This window comes from Melanerpes formicivorus, unplaced genomic scaffold (assembly GCF_026170545.1).
Source record: "Melanerpes formicivorus ecotype bairdi unplaced genomic scaffold, bMelFor1.0.p_v2 SCAF_74, whole genome shotgun sequence".
Taxonomy (NCBI): Eukaryota; Metazoa; Chordata; class Aves; order Piciformes; family Picidae; genus Melanerpes; species Melanerpes formicivorus.
The window spans coordinates 1,433,227-1,455,121 of NW_027142426.1; the positions used below are offsets into that span (position 1 = coordinate 1,433,227).

Consider the following 21,895-nt stretch of genomic DNA (forward strand, 5'->3'; position numbering starts at 1 on the left):
GGGTTGTGTGATTAAAACCACATGCATTAAGGTAAGTATCTACCATGTGGTATCTACATATAACCTTACCATGAAAGCCCAAATTTCCACTTGGTTTTTAAATAGCAGATTAAATAAAAATTAAACAAACAATAAAAAAACCACAAACCAAACATCTACATAAAACAAACAAAAACCAACAAACACACACCCCAGAGTAACTAACTTTGCTATACCAAAGTGTTTCCAAATTGTAAAGCTTAGATAAAACAGTAATCAATAGATATTAACAGAAGCAGTATATTCAGGGAGTGATCTGATATCTAGCCACTGGGCAGAACGTCACTGTAGAAAAATTTTTCCATATTAAATACAAACACAACAAAAGCTAGGAGCGTAACTGTAAGCCTGGTGGGTCCTAAATAAGTGAAGGACTATAAATAGGTTTAGCTCAGCAACAGCTGTTAATAGCCTAGAACTACTAAAGTAAGAAGGTGCTTCACAACTGAGATCAGAGCTCAGTCACGGTATGCACAACCACTGTGGACTGAACAGACTGTATTGCAATAGATATGCTACATAAATACTATAAAATCTCAAAATCTGTTTTCTGGAAAGTCTTAAAGGTGTAGCTAACAAACATTTTGGGCAGCCTGAGGTTTTCCCACCTTCATCTAGCTTCCTTTCCCCACCTCCTGCCCTGAACACCTATTTGTTTCCAATGCAAATCTGCATTTCTTTACCTTTTTTTTCTGCCCAGTATTTTAATTTATTTTCCTCTTGCTTTCATGTTTCTTTTGTTCCCATCATCTGTGACACAAAACAAGGCCATCCTCCTAATGTGCTGTTAGAAGCAGGCTGACAGTGTCTCAGTGCCTTTAGTAATTCATTCAATGAAAGTTTTAATGCATCGCTCTTGCTCTAATAGCTTACTCACAGGTTAATTTTACACCCAATCAGTCCCAGTAAAATCAACAGAAATGTGTGGTGTTCTTAATACCTTCACTGTATCAACTTAGACTTTTTCTTTTTTTGGTGACATACTGTATGCATGAGGGATTCAATTCTAGTACACTTTAAAGCAGTATATCAGTAGTATATACAGGCTGGTGCTATATATTCTTATAGTTTCATATTGTTCTACTGAAGTCAGTGCCCTCACTACCTGAGCCTACTTCCCTTCTGTGATCAGATAGCTACATACAGCGTGTATATTTTTCCACTGAAAAAGTAATGCTCACCTGTGAAGCTCTTAGAAAACCCAGCAAACAATCACACCGGCACTGCATCCGGTTATGAAACAGCAACAACAATTGAGAAGAAAAAGACTTTGTTATTCATAGAGCTCATGCTTTTAAGTACAAAATTAATCATTAAAGAAGACAAGTATGAAATCTGGTCAATTTATTTGACATTAGTTTTCTTTCTATAATTTATAACTGTATTTAACCATTTTAGGATAAACCCCAGTCATTTTGGCAAACAAGTCCTAGTAAAGTAGTCAAAACCTTCAAGTCTGCATTTCACAGCATCACAGAATTGCTTCAGTTAGAAAAGACATTTAAGATCATCAAGTCGAACCATTATCTAACTCTACAAACTCAGCTGCTAAGTCCCTTAGCATCATATCTTTGCATCTTTGAAAATCTTCCAAGGATGGGGTTTCAAGCACCTCCCTGGGGAGGCTGTTACAGCACTTGAGAATCCCTTCAGTGAAGAAGTTTCTTCTAATATCCAATCTAAATCTCCCCTGGTGCAACTCTGTGCCATGTCCTCTTGTCCTTTCACTTGTTACTAGGGAGAAGAATCCAACACCCACCTAGCTACAACCTCCTTTCAAGTAGTTGCAGAAAGCACAAAGGTCTCCCTTTGGTCTTTCTCCAGACTGAAAAACCCCAGTTCCCTCAACTGGTCCTCATTTCTCCAGAACCTTCATCAGCTTCATTGCCCTTCTCTGGACATGCTACAGTAACTCAATGTCTTTCTTGTAGTGAGCACCCCAAAAAGGAACACAGTACTCAAGGTGTGGCCTCATTAGTGCTGTGTACAGGGGGACAATCACTTCCCTACTCCTGCTGCTCCTGATACAGGCCAGGATGCTGTCGGCCTTCTTGGCCACCTGAGCACACACTGGCTCATATTCACCTGGCTGTCAATCAACACCTCCAGGTCTTTCTCTACTGGGCAACTTTCCAGCCACTCTTCATCATGCTTGGAGCATTGCATGCACTGTTGTGACCCAAGTGCAGGACCTGGCACCTGGCCTTGTTCAAACTCATACAACTGGCCTCAAGTCCATTGACCCAGCTTGTTCAGATCCCTCTACAGAGCCTTCCTACTCTCAAGCAGATGAACGTTCCCTGCTGGCTTAGTGTTATCTGCAAACTTATTGAGGGTGCACCAAATCTTCCCATCCAGTTCATGGATGAAGGTATGAAAGAGAACTGGCCCCAGTACTGTGCCCTGGGGTTTCCTTGGTCAGTGTGCCCTAGCCCACACTTACTGCAGTTTTTGACCTGCTAAGTTGTACCAAATAAATACTTGCAGGGCTGGCTTCACATAAAGTTATTGAAATAAAAATTACTCTCTCTTAGGGAAAGCCATTTTAAACCACAGTTATTTTCATCTAATTCACAGAATGAACCAACACAGTACTGGCACAACTGAGGTGGTGGGAAGTAACAGTTAAAACAGGAACAGGCAACTGAAAGGCTTGTGTTTTAAATTAGCTTCCCTGAAAAAGCAGCCTTGCTCCCAAGGGTTTTCTTGATTTAAAAAGAAAAAAAAATTAAATTCTGGCACATTTCTATTAATTATTTCCTGTGTCTACTTAAAATGTTCTCATTCACATTTCTAAGGCTGTGATATTAAAAAGGACATAAAGAAAAAAAGGAAAAGGACAACAACAGTAAAAGTAACCACATTGTTTCTATTATGTTCCACAGAATATCACATCCCTTGCCTAGGGTAATGGAAATGAACAGCCAAGAACCAAACAATGTGTGAGGCTTCAGTGAAGACTTGAAACCACAAACTCCATAAAGAGACCAAAACCAAGACGACTTCTACTTCTTTTTTTTTCCCCACCAGCCCAGTGACTAGAAAGGGCTAGCAAGATTTCATCCAGCCTAGAGCAACCACGTTATAACCCTACGCACAATAACAAAACCTGGAAAACTGCCAATTGCCCTGCACATTTGTTTTGAAAAGCAACATGCCAACCAGATCCTTCCATAGCAAGCATAGATGAACTGACACAGTTCCCACTTGCTTCGTTATCTATAGCTCCTTTCTTGCAATTTTCAAAATTAAGAAATTGAGAATCTGCCAAATCAGTAGCTTCTAGAATTTCAAGGCTCTCAAGCCTTTACTTGTTCAAGCACCGTTCCATACTAGCTCAGATAGTGAATGGTCAGAACAGCAATTAGCATCAGCTGCAACTCTCAGTATTCCTGCCTATCAAGAATGGTTTCATTGGGTCCACACATGAACTCTGCTCCAGTGCCCTCTAGTTATCAGACTTCCACAGCAGTCACACTAGTACTACGAGCTTTTTTATTTCCTGCTGTAATCTTGATTGTGTATGTCGGGGAGAAAAAGCCAACAGAAGCAAGTGAAGCATTACAAAGCTTGAGAATTCAATTAGTTTTATCTTCCAGCAGTACCAAACTGTGCAGATACACAACTCTGATGAAACGGAATGGCGGAATTTATAAGCTGCAATACAATGTAACTGGGAACAATGCAGATGGAAGTTCCAGTTTTGAGAACTAGCTGAATTTCCTGTATTTTGAGCAGGATTTTGTCCAAAGTTTGCTCATATCCTACCAGACTATATTCTTTTCTGGTATTGGCTCTAGAGAAAGAAAACAGTTAAGGTTTCAGATGTCCTCTTCATAATCAGCAAAGTAGCTAAACCACAGAATTTCCAATACTCATTAGCATTTTGGGGAAACAGAAATTAAGAGTTCTTCCCTCTTGCATGCCTTTCCATAAACTTAAAAATTCTAACTAGTTAGTATTGTACTGTTAGTACACTCTCTCCTCTATAAAGTTACACTGTCATCTTCTGTAAAAGTGGAAAATACAATTTAGTGAACTACATTTCCATTTTATACTTTATCCTCTACTCTACCCCCAATATATAAAAACCCCTCAAACCAACCAATCAAACAAAACCCAACAACACACCAAGTGTTTATTGCAACTACATTTAAAACAGGATACCACGTAGTAGGTAATTTATGAGAATAAAATACTCACTGGCAGTCATTAAAACATCACTTATGTTTTATAAACAAGGTTTATAAGAGATCCTAGCTTTAAAGGAATGGAGCAAGACAACATAATTTACAGTTGTCACCTGAACACACAACTCATGCTTTTACTGAGCGAGGTACACAACAATCACACAATGCATGCAGGAGAAAGCTTCACAACACACCAAGGTTATCTAGGTAATTCCACCACAAGTTTGTTGTATACTATTAATGCCCTTGATATTATGTGTATCTACCTGTTGTTCACACTTTAGTAGTAATTTATTCAAAGGGGAAAAAAAGTAAGAACTTCACAGTATCACAGTATCACCAAGGTTGGAAGAGACCTCAAAGATCATCCAGTCCAACCTATCACCACAGACCTCATGACTAGATCATGGCACCAAGTGCCATGTCCAATCCCCTCCTGAACACCTCCAGGGACAGTGACTCCACCACCTCCCTGGGCAGCCCATTCCAATGGCAAATAACTCTCTCAGTGAAGAACTTTTTCCTCACCTCGACCCTAAACTTCCCTTGGCACAGCTTGAGACTGTGTCCTCTCGTTCTGGTGCTGGTCACTGGAGAGAAGAGACCAACCCCTTCCTGGCTACAATCACCTTTCAGGTAGTTGTAGAGAGCAATGAGGTCTCCCCTGAGCCTCCTCCTCTCCAGGCTAAACAATCCCAGGTCCCTCAGCCTCGCCTCGTAGGGCTTGTGCTACTTAGTTGTCTGGCTGTGAGTAAACATCAACAGTCATTATTTACTCTTCCCTCTGTGTCTAGGGGCCTGAATGTAAGTACTTATGCAACATCAAAGCCTTTTACATGCATCAAAACTGATGTTTAAATGCTAGATAAAGTCTTGCTCTGTGGAGACTTTTAACCTGATTGAATGACTTTCACTGTTAGTGCATATATACAGTCCTAAATTTGCTATGACTCACCCCCATCCTAACAGTCACATCTTCATGAAAATAAAACTGAGAACCCATCAGAATGTACATGTATTTCAATAATAAAATACTGAAAAAGCATTGCACTTCATTAGGCTGAGAAAAATATGGTTCATTCAGCTCTAGTACTCACAGATCCCCACAATATGGGGGGGGAGAGAAGATTTAGATAGATATAAACAACATTTTCACCATTTCATCTAAGGTGATCATCAAGTATTAGCTGAGTCACAGATACTGAAGAACTTGCATTCATTATAGTAGACATGCATCAGACTGCTATTCAGCATCTCATATTCCAACTAAACTTTCAAACATGCTGCCATTTTAAAAAAATAAAGATTTTGGTTTGAAAAATAAGAAGTCAGCAAAAGTGATAGTGTTGATTGAACCACACTTAGGAACATAGAAAACACACCTAAAATCAGGTTCAATACTTTTAGCTCCTTGTAATTCAGCACAGCCCGCACAATTTACACTAAGAGATAACCTGGCTCTTCATATCACTTCCAATGCCTGGCACTTAAAGGATATACAAAACCTGTGACAGCATATATCATTCTCTGCCCACTAAAGAGTTAAATCTCAACATTACCACTGACATGTTAGAATCATAGAATCAGTCAGGGTTGGAAGGGACCACAAGGATCATCTAGTTCCAACCTCCCTGCCATGGGCAGGGACACCCCACACTAGGTCAGGCTGGCCAGAGCCTCACCCAGCCTGGTCTTAAACACCTCCAGGGACAGGGCCTCAACCACCTCCCTGGACAATCCACTCCAGGGCTTCACCACTCTCATGGTGAAGAACTTCCTCCTCACGTCCAGTCTGAATCTCCCCACCTCCAGCTTCATTCCATTCCCCCTAGTCCTATCACTACCTGATATCCTGAGAAGTCCTTCCCCAGTCTTCTTGTAAACCCCCTTCAGATACTGGAAGGCTACAATAAGGTCACCTCAGAGCCTTCTCTTCTGCAGACTCAACAGCCCCAACTCTTCCAGTCTGTCCTCACAGGACAGGTGCTCCAGCCCTCTGATCACCCTAGTGGCCCTTGATGTTCATAGATTTATCTTTCAGGAACAAGCACTTTAGTGTCAAGACAAGTCAGTCTAAGTTTCTACTGCCCCTGATCAGCACTCTGATGAGCTATCACGCTTACTCATAGCCAAAGCCTACAAGATGAGATTCTAATTTAACATTTTAATTTCACATTTATCTTACTGATTGAACATATTTATCAAGCATACATCCAGATATATATAGTGGTGACTACACAACCAGTCAATGTAAACAATCTAGTGGTCGCAGAAATATTTCCCAGTATTATGTAAATTGCATTAAACTAATCCTATAATTCAGTGACACACTGAATAACTTGGCCTAGCACAGACTGCTCCTGCAGATGAGCATGGGGATATTTATTAAACCTAAAATCCCAAGGTAATTTTACAATGTTTGAAGAAAATGAATCTGCTTTATCTCCCAATTAGAACTCCTAAGCATCCTAGGATATTAAATAAAAGTATGTATTTAAGTCCTGAAGAAGGATATTAAATACAAATATGTATTTAATTCCTGAAGAATTCCTCTGTTCTCACCTCTGACTAATTTAATGTAGGACTGCAGAAACGCAATGATTAAAACCATTAGCAAGTTTAACAACGTATGTTCACAGATACTGTACATTAGCATAAAAAAAATTTAGGGGAAGGGAAGAGCAAAACAGACCTGACCAAAGGCAAACTGCAAGCTAGTAGACAAGTAAATTCCAGCACTTTCCTGAAGGTCAATTTCACATTTGTAACAAATCCTACCATTTATTCATGATGCTTGATAACATTAATTGCAATCTCCTACTAGTTTTAGTCAACATTACCAGGAATTGCCATGAATCATTACAGAGAAATGCTATGCAGAAAATGAAATTATATTGCTCAACACCACAAGCAGGATTACAAATAAAAAAAATCAAACAAAGGAACAGTGTGTGACTATTTCCCACTCATCACTAGATCTGGAAGTCAGAAGAGAAGCTCACAAGTCTTCCTCATCCAGCTCCTTCATTCAAAGATTTTGTTTCTAGCTTTGAGGATGCTCTGGGAATAGTACTGCAATACTGGAAGATATCTAAAAAGAAAGTACTTTCCTAGCACTACAATGCTCTCAATTTAAGCCTACATACAAATGAAACCCAAAAGGTTCTACACCATTTCTTGACAAGTATCCACCAGGAAATACAGCATTCATTTGCTAATATTTCCTTAATTAGTTCATTTTTCAAAAGTATTTCTCAACCTACAAAAACAAGGTAAGTTAGTTTTTTTTGCCATATGAGTGCCATGTTTCCTGTCCTGAGTTTATTTAGTTCTTTTCTACATGGTAGACAAACAATACAACAAAACCATAGCTAAAACCCAAATGAACAACTGCAAGTAATCGCTCTCATTAACACAGCTGAAATAGTCTCAATGCCCTCTCAATACCATGTTACCTTCATGGAAAAAACAAAGAAAGTTCTTGCATGGTCAGCAGCAATTTTCACCCAAAAACTGCCCCAAAGTGTAAGCATTTGTGCACATCTACCATCGAACAGCACCATTTTTCCCCCCTCCCATATGGAGTATACTTTTTTAAATGGCAAGTAGAAACTACTGACTTTCTAATTTCTCCCAGGGCACAAATCCCAGGAGACCACAAGCCTGCACAATACTGAAGGTTACTAGTAATAGCATTGCACAAGCATAGCAACAGCATTGGGAGATTAAGACATTTGCCATATGCGAAAGATTCCTCGAGTACAACTGGTGCACTGCTGGAGTTTTTCCATTGCCCATCCCCCACCCCCACATGACAACCTGTCCCACAGTCAAACTCAAACTTGAAATAGAAATAATTTCCCTTTTCCTCCTCTGTTATTTAAACAATGCAAAATTAATGCTAACATTTATAACAAATAATTATTTTACTTAAACCTACATCTTCCAATATTGCTGTCTACTAACCTCTTAGAAAATTAGAAGTAAAGCTTACCAAATTTTTTGTTCTCCCACTCCTCCTCTGGCACATTGGTTTACTATAGCAGGGCTACTACTCACAGCAAGTGCTGAGCTTTCAGAATTCATTTTTGTTCTACAAAGGAACAACAACATCAAAAAACATGAAAAATACATTATAAGTAAGGAATGTATTTAGTAGTTCACTAGAATACAAAAAACTTTAACACAAGAACTTTTAAGACCAAATACAGTATATTTTACTCCCTTAAGTAAATGTCCTGAATCAATGGGATTAATTGGATGACTACATTGTGAAGGATTTGGCAGTTTTGTGGACTTGCTAGCTATGCCAAACTCAACACTGATTGTCCTTTGTTTACTTCTCTGAATACGTGCCAAAAGAGTTGATGTCAGTAAGCCTGTATCCAGGACTATGCATAGTGTCAGTTCTGTTAATTCAGAACAGCAATCACAGCTAGTGTTGCTATGGAATGATCTATGCAACACTGGGGGGGAAATTTCAGTTTCTGATACATATTTACAGAAGCTTTTCAGTATATTTTAATAACTCAAGATCACATGTTGTTTATTTACAGCAAACAACCACTCATGGCTGAAGACACTCTCAAAAACAGCACAGACATGTCCAAGTGCTGACAACAGTAATTCCCAAGTTATGCCTTAGATCTGTATGGCCAAAGGCACTTTCAGTAAATTACTTGCATGGTAAGAACAAATTAAGCCTCCAGATAAGGCAAATAAATTTCACCATGAAATACTATTATTTTTTGGTAATAGGATCCACAATGTCAACATGGGAGGTGTTTAAGACCAGGCTGGATGAGGCTCTGGCCAGCCTGATCTAGTGTGGGGTGTCCCTGCCCATGGCAGGGGGGTTGGAACTAGATGATCCTTGTGGTCCCTTCCAACCCTGAATGACACTATGATGATACTATGATTTCTTCACAAAACAGGTACTTTGAACACAGTATGACCATTCCAAAATTCTGTCCATCCAGGAGGAGAGACACAGCCCTAGAAAGCATGTTTACTGGACAGAAATGCCAAAAGCCAATGATTCTAAAAATCAGCAACCAAAATTTGATCCTGACTAAAATCAGTGTGTTCTCTTTGCTTGCTCTTTGCTGTGAACAGAGGAAGCAGCACTGCCATTAAGGAGAAAACAGAATGGACTTATAAACCCAAGTCTTCAACTGTACATTTTTTTACATCTCATAATAGAAAAGGATAAAAAAAAATTTCAGTTAGTTTCTGAGCACATTTGTTTATCGAAATCTTGTTTTAAGGATATGGAATACTACACTGAAAGGGAGAACAATAAAAACCTCACCTCTGTGAGGGCACGGACAGAGACTGTTAGCCATCTGACCTCTTTTTGGATTAGTGCCTGAAACTCCTGATCATGAAGTTTGATCACTTGAAAAAAATCAGATGTAAAAAACAAAACCAAAAAAGACCCTAAACCCATTAAAGAAAAAACAACAACAACAAAAACTCCACACACAACCACAAAACCAATAATTCTAGAAATGGCTCAGCAGCAGAAGGTGTTTAAAGTTAAATTATCACTTCCCTCTCCAGTTTCTAGTAGTGCAGGACAAGGGGACTTGTTCTTCAATATATTTTGAAGGAACAATGCAAGAGGCCATACTTAAACATCTGCAAAGTTCCCTCTTTCAGGATGCAACTTCCTAAGAAGGCAAGTTAACTTTTCTTTTAGTAATGAATTTCTGCTCTGCATTGGAAAAGCTTCAATGATCATGCAAGTTATACCAATAGGACTCTTGCCTCCTTTTACAGTCATCTGTACTAGTTATTTTAAAGGTTCAGGGGAAGGTTAAAAGCAGTGCATTAACTCTCAAAATTGGAAGCTGAAAGATTCAAATTACAAAACCACAAGGCTGCCATTCTAGCAAGAAAAAAAAAAACCAACAACAAAACCCCACCAAAGACAACCAACCACAAACAACAATCTCTGCTGTTCACTGGGGAACTAGTACTACAGAACTGCAAGTGTTTAATGTATGACCAAAACAATATATATAGAATTGTTTTCAGCACTCCCCTCCTGACCCCTGCAAACACCTAAGCAAACACTCCAAACGTATCTCTGCACTGAGACTTCCACGTTGAAACAAGAGTAAAAGCAGAGGCCAGAAGATGCGATAAAAGTTTGTGTCGTGACCTTTACATGAACAGTTGATGATAAAGGTTGACATGTATCAGACAGAAAAGAAATTAAATGTGGTGTAAACCCAATTTATATTCTCACATGTTTCACAAAGAAAACCACATAAAGTATTACAGAGAGGAATACATCTTGTCAAGCTTCTCGACTCCCTCACACTCTAATACCTGGAAATATCAGTCCACATTGTACTCCTTCCCCTCCACAACTTCAGGATCTTAGGAAAACCTACTCTGTTTTTTTCTGTAACATAAAAGGAGGGCATCAAGAGGGCAGTATTTATTCTTTCTGACAGCAAGATCCCATCAACCACATCTTCAGAAAGACACCTATATGCTGGATCAGACAGCAGGCTTTTTGGATACTAAGAAGCATGTTCTCTCAACACAGAGAGTCATGTTCTTGCAGCCTCCCCTGCTGTTTCCGATGATATGAGAGATCTGCCAAGTCAGCCACTAACTGAATAAATGCACTTTTCACTTACACATGTGGAGGACAGAGGTAAAACATCCAGCTGACACAATGGTGGACAAACATCCTTCCTCAGCTGCCACTGACAAAAGAGGGATGAGAGACATCACCATACCTGCCTGGCTCTCTCCTGTCCTTTGCCTTGCAGCCACAAGAGCATGCTTCATAAAGATGGGAATAGGTAGGACAAAGCATCCATTTAACATTCCACCACATCAAAAAATGAGCACTACAGTAACAGCTACCATATCATCCCTGTCTGCTATAGCATAAACTTCTAGTATCTTGAATTACTTTCATCTGTATTGGTCAGTCTCTTTTAAATCATACTCCTCCTCCCTTACTATCTTTTGAGATGGAGGAGACCTATAAAGCTTTGAGATCAAGAATCAAGTCATGCTGCCATCCAACACTTCTCACTCAGACTTCAGAGGCTGGACAGCAATGAGTCAGACCAACCTCTGGAAAATCATCAGGCATACTCTTTTGTCACCTTGTTCCTGAAGACAGGTCTACACAGGTCCTAGCTCACTTTTACCAGAAACAACCAGTAATTAAATAGCTGATCCCCACATCACTGACAAGTTTTATGGCCTTGTCAAAGTACCAGATGTTTTTCAGTTTCTATAAGACAAAAGGCAAAGTGGTATCCATCATACACCTTCCAAAGCCATGGAACCAAATAGTACCACTGCTTCTCTTACCTGAAAGTAATTTCTATAAAAAGTCCTCAGTCTATAAATTCTATCCTGACTCACTGTGCCACAGACTGATCTTAGAATTTTCTTCACAATAAATATTCTAAAAATATAAACTTTCTTATTTTTAAGATGTAGAAGGGGATAACTTTTTTAAAAGTACTGGAATATTTTGTGGAAGTCCTTCTAGTGAACATAAACTCCTCCAGTAGGTATAAAACAAAACTAAATTGTTGTACTGTAGAAAGGGACCTGGGGGGTACTGGTCGATGGTAGGCTGAACATGAGCCTGCAGTGTGCCCAGGCAGCCAAGAGGGACAATGGCATCCTGGCCTGCATCAGGAACAGTGTGGCCAGCAGGAGCAGGGAGGTCATTCTGCCCCTGTACACTGCACTGGTTAGGCTGCACCTCGAGTCCTGTGTCCAGTTCTGGGCCCCTCAGTTTAGGAAGGAGGTTGACTTGCTGCAACGAGCCCAGAGAAGGGCAACAAAGTTGGTGAGGGGTTTGGAACACAAGCCCTATGAGCAGAGGCTGAGGGAGCTGGGGTTGCTTAGCCTGGAGAAGAGGAGACTCAGGGGTGACCTTATTGCTCTTTACAACTACCTGAAGGGAGGTTGTAGACAGACGGATGTTGGTCTCTTCTCCCAGGCAGCCAGTGCCAGAACAAGAGGACACAATCTCAGGCTGCACTAAGGGAGGTTTAGGTTGGATGTTAGGAAGAAGTTCTATACAGAGAGAGTGATTGCCCATTGGAATGGGCTGCCTGGGGAGGTGGTGGAGTCACCATCATTGGAGGTGTTCAGGAGGAGACTAGATGGGGTGCTTGGTGCCATGGGTTAGTTGTTTAGGTGGGCTGGATTGGTTGATGGGTTGGACACGATGATCTTGAAGGTCTCTTCCAACCTGGTTTATTCTATTCTATTAAGAAGAGTTATTGTAAGGCTTATGCTCTCCAAAAATATACTCAAACCACACAAAACTAAACCTAAAACTGGAAAAGTGAAATTGTTTGTAATAAAGTGGTTTAAGATTTATTCAACCAGAATACTAACACTATTCTCCAGAAATCAGCCTCCAGTTATAGTACCTTAGAAAATGAAATGTAATTCAAGCAGCAAAGAATCAGTGTTCAGAAATACATGCTATTCACAGGTGCCTCTTTCTACCTCACCATCCAACTCTTGTTTGGACTTGAACTTTATGGCATAGGCACCATACATGAGGAAACTTGAAGCAGGAAAATAAATCTATCATCTTCTTTCTTAAACACTTGAAGCCAGTTGCCAAGACAAGTCAATGAATATTAATGGAAGAGACCGCTTCAGATGCATTCTGTTCCTCATCCTCTGTTTGTACACTGAGCCTTGACTGTTCCAGATGAGGAACACACACTACAATTAGGTGTTGTCCTAGAGATCATGCTGTACTGTAATAGGAGGAAATGGGCAAAAGACAATTCCAAAACAAAAACATAGGAAAACAATGTGACGTTATTTATAGCAGCTATGTTTAACACTACTGTCACTATCATACTGAGGCAATATTCTTCAGGAAACATCCTTGCTGATTTTGAAGAGATATCAGAAATTTAGCATACTTCATCATCTATAACTGAGTACAGACTGCTTGATACTCAAGTACCCAGAAGGAAGCATGCAGCCCAGAATTCTCCTATGTTACCTCCACAAAGAAACTGATTTTTACGCTTGCAATACAATCATAACTATGATTATCTGGTGTATTAGTTCATCTGCCTCAGAGCAGATTCCTATACTACACAATGGCCAAGAAAAGCCCCTGGGCTCAAGAGCTGAAATGTTTGTTGTATTTAAGTGTATTTTATTCATCTAGATTCAGATTTAATTCTGGAAGTTCTGCAATTGACCTTAAATGGACAAAAAATTTGGGGGGGGGGGGGGGGGGGAAGTAGAGGGAAAAAAAGATCAAGTATAGCATGGCATTCAAGCCTTGAAATACTTGCACAGAACAGCTTTATAGATCATTTAAAGAGAAAAAATGAGAAGGTCCAAGAAAAGTGTTGAAGCCACAACAGTCTACAGACTGAGACTAGCCTGTGATTTATATTTAGCAGAATGGGGAAAGTAGTACCAAATCTTTTAAAAATCATCATACACTACACAAAGTCTTCTTTACATTTTATTTTTCCTCATTCTCTTGCTTGTGTTATGAAGTGCAGGTACACTTTGATCCTCAGGCCAAAAAATTTTGTTTTGCCTTTCCCTTCACTCCCTCTTTGTATCTCCAGACAAGATATTCACAGTAGTGGTAGTTAAAAAATGATATATCATTCAACAGCTGTTCACTACAGTTAAAGTAAAAATAACCACTATCTTCTGATACAATATGTCCCCACGTGCATTGTGGAAATAGTGACTTCTTTGTTGATAAGAGAAATGTGAGGGGAAAAAAAAGCTTTACTGAACCCCAGGACTCCTCAATACAGAAACAATTATTCCTTGTAGTAAAACAGAAAGCAGCAGCATCACTATAGTAATGCATATCTAGTACAGAGAAAGAAAAAAATGATGGGTGTTACACACCATCATTCTCTCAAGCCTTTATGCTCAAACCCATGCACAACAGATTACTAATTAGCTAGCATGCATCATAACATACTTCATTTTAAAGAGCCGGTTTTCCATTTCCTTACTAGGGTCACAAACGTCTGTAGTTTCTAGTGAACACACACACATTGTATCCTGTATTGTTTTCTGGAATCTCGTATTTCCCCACACAGTGAGCAAGTGTGTAGTATCGCCCATCTTGATTGCACTCAGCTCCTAACCAGCAACCGCCTTAGGCAAATAGCTCGTTGAAGGGCAGATTTAAACTCTAAGCCAGACTTCGCTATTTGAGCACGTAACAACAAACACCAAAACCAATCTTTATCCAGACTGGTTTTCTGAGGTTTTCAGATACTGCAGTTGCAAAACACCTTTATATCACTAAAGTATACGTCAGTAAAGGCAGAGTGAAAACTTGAGAAGCTCTTGAAGAATATTTCTCCTGACTGCAACTCCAAGTAGAAGGCAGTGCTGAGAAATTTCACATTGCATAATCACTTCAACCCAGGCCTAGCATACCAGAAACTTTTTCATGCACGCTCTTTTTTTCAGGTAAGTTTTGACCTCAACAATTTAGGACTTTCATGAAGTCTTTAAAAATGCACCTGATGCACTAAAGAAAGGGTTTTTATTTCTGTCCTAGAGTCAAGATAGCCATCTTCAGTATTCTTAAGAAGTGCAGACAAGTTTTCTTTCTACAGGTACTTTACACAAGTGTATATACTAAGATATTTGGAGGACCACAGGCACTGCATATAACTTTTCACTCCATATTTGGTGATTCCATCAGAACTCTCCAAGATGACAGAGGAGAAGCTTTAAAGTAATACAATGATTCTGTCTCACAGCAAGTATCAAGTCTGGCTCCCTCTTCACCCCCCCACACACTTGCTGTAAACAGCGAGAAAGTCTGTCTAGCCATACATGAAACACAGTGTTTCTTTTTGAAATGCTATCAATGTTGTAATTATTCTCAGCACACACTAGAATAAAACATAAAAGACAACAGATACATAAATTAAAAAATAAATGCAAGTTCATACCAAGCTGAAGAGCAAGAGCACTGACATGGAATAGTGCTCATGGTGGAGAAATACAGCCTGCTACTGTTCCCAATAGTACTAGTCCTTTAGTTGCCTAAGACTTAGTTCTTTTCCCCAAAAAAACACCAAAAGGAAAGGAAGGCAATCTATTACATTATGATTCATCTCACATCACCTTCATGAAAGCATATGAAGATGCCTATCAGCTTTGAAGAGATGATGAGGCCATCTTTCAGAAGCATTTAAAAGTGTTTAAATAGCAAGACATTGGCATCAGGGAAACCCCAATCGGGCACGTGTTTTATTCCCTAAACACAAACACAGATTCTCCTGAGATGGTTCTTGCTGTGAAAAACATGAGTTATGAAAAAGTCCAGATTGCTGATTTAGTCTCTACTGCATATCAACAACTTACACAATACTGTACACCACTGCAAGTAAGGGTAGAAGAGTAAGGACTCATCTGCACAGTCCAGCCTGCGAACTTTTCAGAAGCCTTTTAGTTATCAGGAGTCTTATAGTGTTTTCAACTTGGGAACTTGAGCAGTGTAGGAAGAAACAGGAAATGTTTGTGGGTTTTGTTATATCTTTCAGGGATGCCAGATGATTGTCATATCAATTAAAAAAATAAATTAAAATATCAGTGTTTCAGTACTCCGCATCTTAGTAGTGACACAAAACTAAACCTCTCTTATCTGATTAGGATAAAGCCGAACATTATGAAACACTAGCAAACACTTGAAGAGAATATTTTAAATAAGGTCTAAAATGCAGAAGGTGCACACACCAAATCCAACACAGTCTTTCAACAGTACAGAGAACACTAAGTACTGTATTCTATTCAATGTAAACAGATATCAAGGAATTGATTTTCCTCTGATGATATAATTACTTTTGTCATTTTGAGACAAATCCATTTCTCTCTGGACTGAAAGATCCAGATGTTCCTACTTCAAATATCTGGCTTCAGCACCAGACAGTAAACAAAAGAACCTCTCCATTCTATCAGTGTAAGAGGAATTCTCCAGCACTGACCACCTCTCTACCCTTTTCTCCCTCTCCAAGTTTTTATTTCTTTTCAACAAAGTGAGCAAACAATACATAGCAGTATAATAATGTGCTTCTACTATGGACTGAGTGCTGACTTTAGTCAGTTTAACAAGCAAAAAGAGGCCAAAAGTTAAATGACTTTTTTCATAAACTATTATTTCAAATGTAAACACAACTACTTTTAAGCTAAACATACTGTATTGTGTTTTGCAGTTGACACTATGCAGCAAAACAATGTTGAGAGGTTCTTTCCAAAGATTATGAGTATTTGTGTTCCCAATTTAGTGACTCATACAGCTAGCAATTTCTGAGATTAATTTAACTCTATCCTCCTCAAACTTCTGAATTTGAGAGCAAGCACTAAGTTGTTATTCAAAAGTTGTAACCATGACAAAGATTTTACCTATATTTTATTAAATCTAGATTATATCTAGGGAAAACTATTTCCAGAAATCACAGAATGGTCCAGACCAGAAGGGACCTCCAAAGCAGGGACATCCCCAACTAGACCAAGTTGCCCCCAGGGCCTCGTCGAGTCTTACCTTGAATATCTCCAGGGAAAGGGGACTCCAACACCTCTCTGGGCAACCTGTTCCAGTGTTCCACCACCCTTACAGTGAGGAACTTGTCCTGATACCCAATCTACATCTGCCCTTCTCTAGTCTGAAGCCAATAACTATGTGCTATTTCTGCACAGAGTATTAGAAGAGCTATACAAAGATGAAGCGATTTAAGGGACAAGATATTTTAAAACAAGTTTTCTGAAATTAGCACTTAAGTCTTTTTCATGCTCATGACAGACTCAGAAAAATGCATGCCCAGTGTAAAACAAATGTGACCACTGCCAATTTTTTGGTTTAATATTCTTCTCTTCTTTTCAATACATTCCTGCCTCCCTCATGATGAAGAGGTTTACCCTCAACAAAAATACATTAACCAAACAAAACCCAAGAGAAATACCACCACAACTGAGACAAACACAATCCTCTTAAAAAAATCATCACTGCCAGGGAATGGCAGCAGGTTCAAAATTTTATCTGCCTGTGTGGCACTTTTTCTCCTTAACATTAAAATAATTATCCCTTTTGTCTCCTATCTTAATAATCATCATTATTTCGTTGAGGATTGCTGCAGTTTAGTAAGCCACTGAAGTTTGTCCAGTTGGTTTTGCACGTATTTTTCACGGTTATTTTACAGATTCAAATGGCAGACAAAAAAGTGCATTGTCCTAAAATTATCTTCTTTTCAATCTTTTCACCTGCAATTGCTAAGCACACTCAGAACCCAAACCTACACAGGAAAGGTTGCAAGATCAGCCCTCCACACAGTAATAAACTTTCTTGAGATAAATAATGTCCTAGGGAAAAAAAGTATCTGTGGAGAATCAATAAAACCTGATTTTGACAGCAGGTCTTTCTGTAGGCAAAGTATTTCAAAGCCCATACTCACATAAGATACCATGTTCAAGATATGCTCATCATAGCCTGTCTCAACACAAATGTGGTGGCTCTAAGTGCTGTACTGCAATTCATAAGTGCCTCTAACACCTCCCAACCACCTGCTATCCTGATATGTCAGTTAAGGCCATATACAAGCAGAGGCAGTCAGCCACCTCCAAAACATGCACTGTTCAAATAGCTAGTTGTTGCCATCAAGACAAAGGTGATGGTCCAAACAGAACCTTCCAAGAGAACAATAACCAGACATGTTGCCATACGTAAAGTAAAATCAGTAGGATTCCTGCTACAGCACAGACAGTGTAGTGGACATGCTCTTCTCCTAGTTATAATCCCAAAAACTTGTTTTGGAAAGATGCTGAAGTGTTAAAAATTAGCTAATGAAAGCTGTACTTTTATTTACCAACTGAAATGTTTGAGAAATTAAATCAGCAGCTAAGCTGTTCTTGCTCTACAGAAACCACACAAGTCCAGATAACTCCTGCCAACTTTCCAAGTATATGCAAACTTCAGTGATATATAAGGCAGTAACTGTTTTGAACACAAGTTTTACCACACATTGATTAGGCCTGCAGAGTTGTGAGGGGAAATACAGACTCTCCTAGTCACATTATACTGTTTCTCTTTGTATATATAATGATTTAACAAGAAAAGCAAAAAACCCTACTATTTCATTGTAAAGAACACAAAACTTGTGTTTCATGTACAGTTTAAACAATTTTTTGGGAAGGGGCTACTGGATTTCACTTCTGTCCATGTACCATGCTCAGCAGCAGTCTACATAAGACATATTACTTTAAAGTAAATCATGTGCCTGTGGCAATAACTCAAGAGTTGGCATCCTTGCACTCCTCAATGAGCTTGTGATTAGGAAGAATAAATAGGCATGCAGATATGCTCTTGCATTTAGGTATTAACAGCCTGACCCACTATTGGCATGCTAACCACTTCAGATGGATTCTGTACGGTGTTGAGCGCCTGCAGGTTAATCATTGCTTACATTTCCACAGTTTACAGGCTATCACTTCATGTTCAATCGTGGTTGACACTTGATGGGAAAACACTTACTTGTTCAGTTTCACATCTTCAGGAATTGAATCCACCACAGCTACATGCTAAATGACTTTATTTTGTAATAGTTACTTTGCAGCTATTACTCAAAAGCAAAGCAGGAGGAGTTTGTTAATAACGGATTACTGGAGCGTAGTTACCAAGTCTTTATTTTCCAATGATTACACTACAGTAGCTCTGTGAGCTCTTAGAGATTTGTACAAGACCACTGCCGTTTGTCTGTTCCAGATCTCATATGATTTGGACAACTAAAATCTGCAATATGCCCTCACAAGTTGAGAGGCACAATTTGGTAAGTAAATAAATACATATATATACACACACATAAAACTAAAGGGACTTTAATAGCACTAGGAAAATATTAGATATGTGGAAATAACTTTATTTTTCAGCCAATAAGTATAGATGCAAACACTAACATTTTAACATTCCAAGATCATGCCAGAACAACTGTCTACACAAAAGCAGTCCTGAGAAGAAGTGCACTATTCAAAACAGAGCAGAGGTCTGAGAAAATGTGCAGGGAATGATACTGACTGTCACAGTGTCTTCAAGGATCACGAGGCCTTGACATTGCTAACTGATACTCACAGTTCTGATCGGAAATAAAAAGGGATTCCTGTTCAAAACAACGTGGTATTTTGTTCACTAAAGATGGGTAAGAAATACTGAGAACAAGTAGTAAGTCACAGGTATAAAAATCTTAAGTAGAAAGGTTAAATCCACTACATGACAAGACAAACATACTCCTGTGCATTCCTTTACTGCATGTACACTGGGGCAGCTGTTTTGCACTCTCTCCTACCTACATCCTGCAAGCTCTATTATTCTGCAGTAAATACTGTATCTCCATTTGTTTCCAATTCCCATGGCTTCTACTATGAATTCAAATTCTGCAGAGATACAGCATCCAACTCATAACATGTTGAACTTGGCAAACCTCTGTATGTGCTACAGAATTGGGCAGATTTACCAAACTGATTCTACAACAACTGCCTGAGGATGAAAGACTTTCCACTGCCCTTTCACTGTACAAATTTAACACACAAGGCACTACAGGATAACAAGCTATGGATTATATGAATGTGCATATGCACACGAAGATATAAATGAATGTTTATATATTAACAACACTTCAGAACTTTATTTAAATATCTCTCTATATATAAAAACTACAGAAGTTGGATTTCTTTCATTAATGTGAATGGTTGCTTAATAAATCACAAATTCTGGTCACTGCCAGCCACGTCACTCAGATAACTTGGTAAAAGCCCAGCAGTGCCCTGGAGCCAGCCACCAGTCACCTCACAACGTTTTCACCATCAAGGGCCTTCACTAGCATTAACTATTGGAACTCGGGCAATGACCCGTGCCAGGCTACCTCACGCTGTCTCTTTCACCGCCCGTGCAGAGCCCGCCGGGGCTGACTCCACAAGTGTAAGCAATTACGTGCCCTGTTTGTTTTTTTCACTTTTCTTTTACCAACAAACCTCCTCCCCCAAGGTGGAGGCTGCGCTGAGCGGAGGGAAGGGCTGAAAACCAGAGACCGGCGGAGCCGCTCTCCTACTCTTCAAGTCAAACAAGCAGCTGGGAGAATGAATTATTTGTAATAACAATTACGTTTTTCAAAGGAGACAAAAGGCACCTGGGACGTCGGCCTTTCCTTCACGTCGTTTCCTTTCTGAACTGACACTCACACGTGTAAGAGTTGTCCCTAAATCATAGGATTTGTGCCCCTGAATAAAGTTCTTTAAAAAAATTAACTAAAACCAAACGGGCTGTGCAGCCCCAAGGAAAAGCGGACCGAGCGTCCGCCGCCGCCAGACGCCGGCGCCCCGGCCCCCTCAGGGCCCCTCACAGGGACGCCGGGCACAAGCAGAGCTCGGAGGTGCCCGACCCGCTCCGGCTCGTGTTAGACCGCCCTCGGCGACAGAAAGCTCCGACAGTGAAGGGTATCCGTGCCTCCTCCGGGCATCACGGAGCGGGACGAGAAGAGCAGTGACAACATATGGAGATGGATGAAGGGGAGGGTGCATTCCCCTCACACAGACCCACTAGGAGCTGACAGGCGTCAGTCCCTTAACGGCCGGGGCATTCCCGCTACCACTCTGTATGGAATCCCGTAACGGGCGGCGGGTCGCCCCGAAGGCATAATGCAACCTTTGTGGTCAGCCCCGCCACCGCCGCCTCTCCGTGCCCGCAAGCCTGGTCACCCCTAGGTGCCCCGGAGGAGCCGAACCCCTCCAGCTCTGCCAGGCAGCCACCTCCCCGCCCAGCCCCAAGTAAAGCCCAGAGGCTCTTTACCTTGCACCCTCCTGCTCTTCCTCGGCTCCCGGCATGAGGCTCACGGAGCTGCCTCCTCAGTGAGAATCCGGCGACAACTGTCGGAGGGGCGAGAAAGGGCGCCGGGAGCTGGGCAGTGGGGGAGCCGTTAGTGGCAGGCGGGGAGAGTACAGAGGACGCAAGGGGGTGCAAGGCAACTCCAGCGGCTGTCAGGGGAGGCGGAAGGAGGAGCTGTGTGCGCGCTGCCCCCCTCCCCTTTCCCCCCCGGAGCCCGCCCCCGGGAGCGCGTGAGGCCCGCCCCGCGAGCCGCCTGCTTCTAAGCACCGCGCCCGGCTTTCCGCCCTTACCCCTGGGTCTCTCCCAACCCTCAGCTGCCCCTCCGTTGTTCGCCCTTCCCTTCCGCTCCCTTCGGAAGTACCACCAGACTGGCCCCTGTCCAAGGCTCTGGACGTAACACCCCGGGCTTCAGCAGCTGGGGAGGGCAGGATCCGCGAAACGCCAGAGGTGAGGTACCGGCCAGCTGCCCCGTTTCCAGGGTCCACGCCATGGGCTTTGCACGGCTTTTGCCGCCCGGTAAGCTGGGCTCCGGGGCGGCACATTGGTGTTCGAAACAGTTAAGGAGGAAGATCAACCGAAAACAAAAGGACAATGGCCATGCAGGAATCTCAAACGAGAGTGACCAGAAATAGGACGCATTAGGTCAACTTGGGAAAAGCAGTGGCAACTAATTTGCAGGTGGTAACGGGCACGTCTGTGTCGGGGCTGAAAGAAAATAGGTACCTCCGCTAAAGAAAAGAAAAAGGCTCTGAAAATAGAAGCAAGTAGACGACAGCTCTTC

At 40.9% G+C, this 21,895-nt stretch overlaps 1 protein-coding gene across 2 annotated transcripts in view; it reads right to left on the minus strand.

Moving 5' to 3' along the window:
• The window catches only part of ARHGEF3 (Rho guanine nucleotide exchange factor 3), a 115,353-nt gene extending 94,108 nt beyond the window's left edge, over positions 1-21,245 (minus strand). The window contains exons 1-2 of one of the 2 annotated variants that reach the window (XM_068163683.1): positions 21,079-21,245; positions 8,224-8,322 (exon numbers count right to left, since the gene is read on the minus strand). In XM_068163683.1, coding sequence (XP_068019784.1) covers positions 8,224-8,322; positions 21,079-21,113 — 134 coding nt within the window. In that variant the 5' untranslated portion in view covers positions 21,114-21,245. The remainder of the gene's footprint in view (positions 1-8,223; positions 8,323-21,078) is intronic. The other variant, XM_068163684.1, reaches the window with a different exon arrangement.
• Positions 21,246-21,895: the final 650 nt, after the last annotated feature.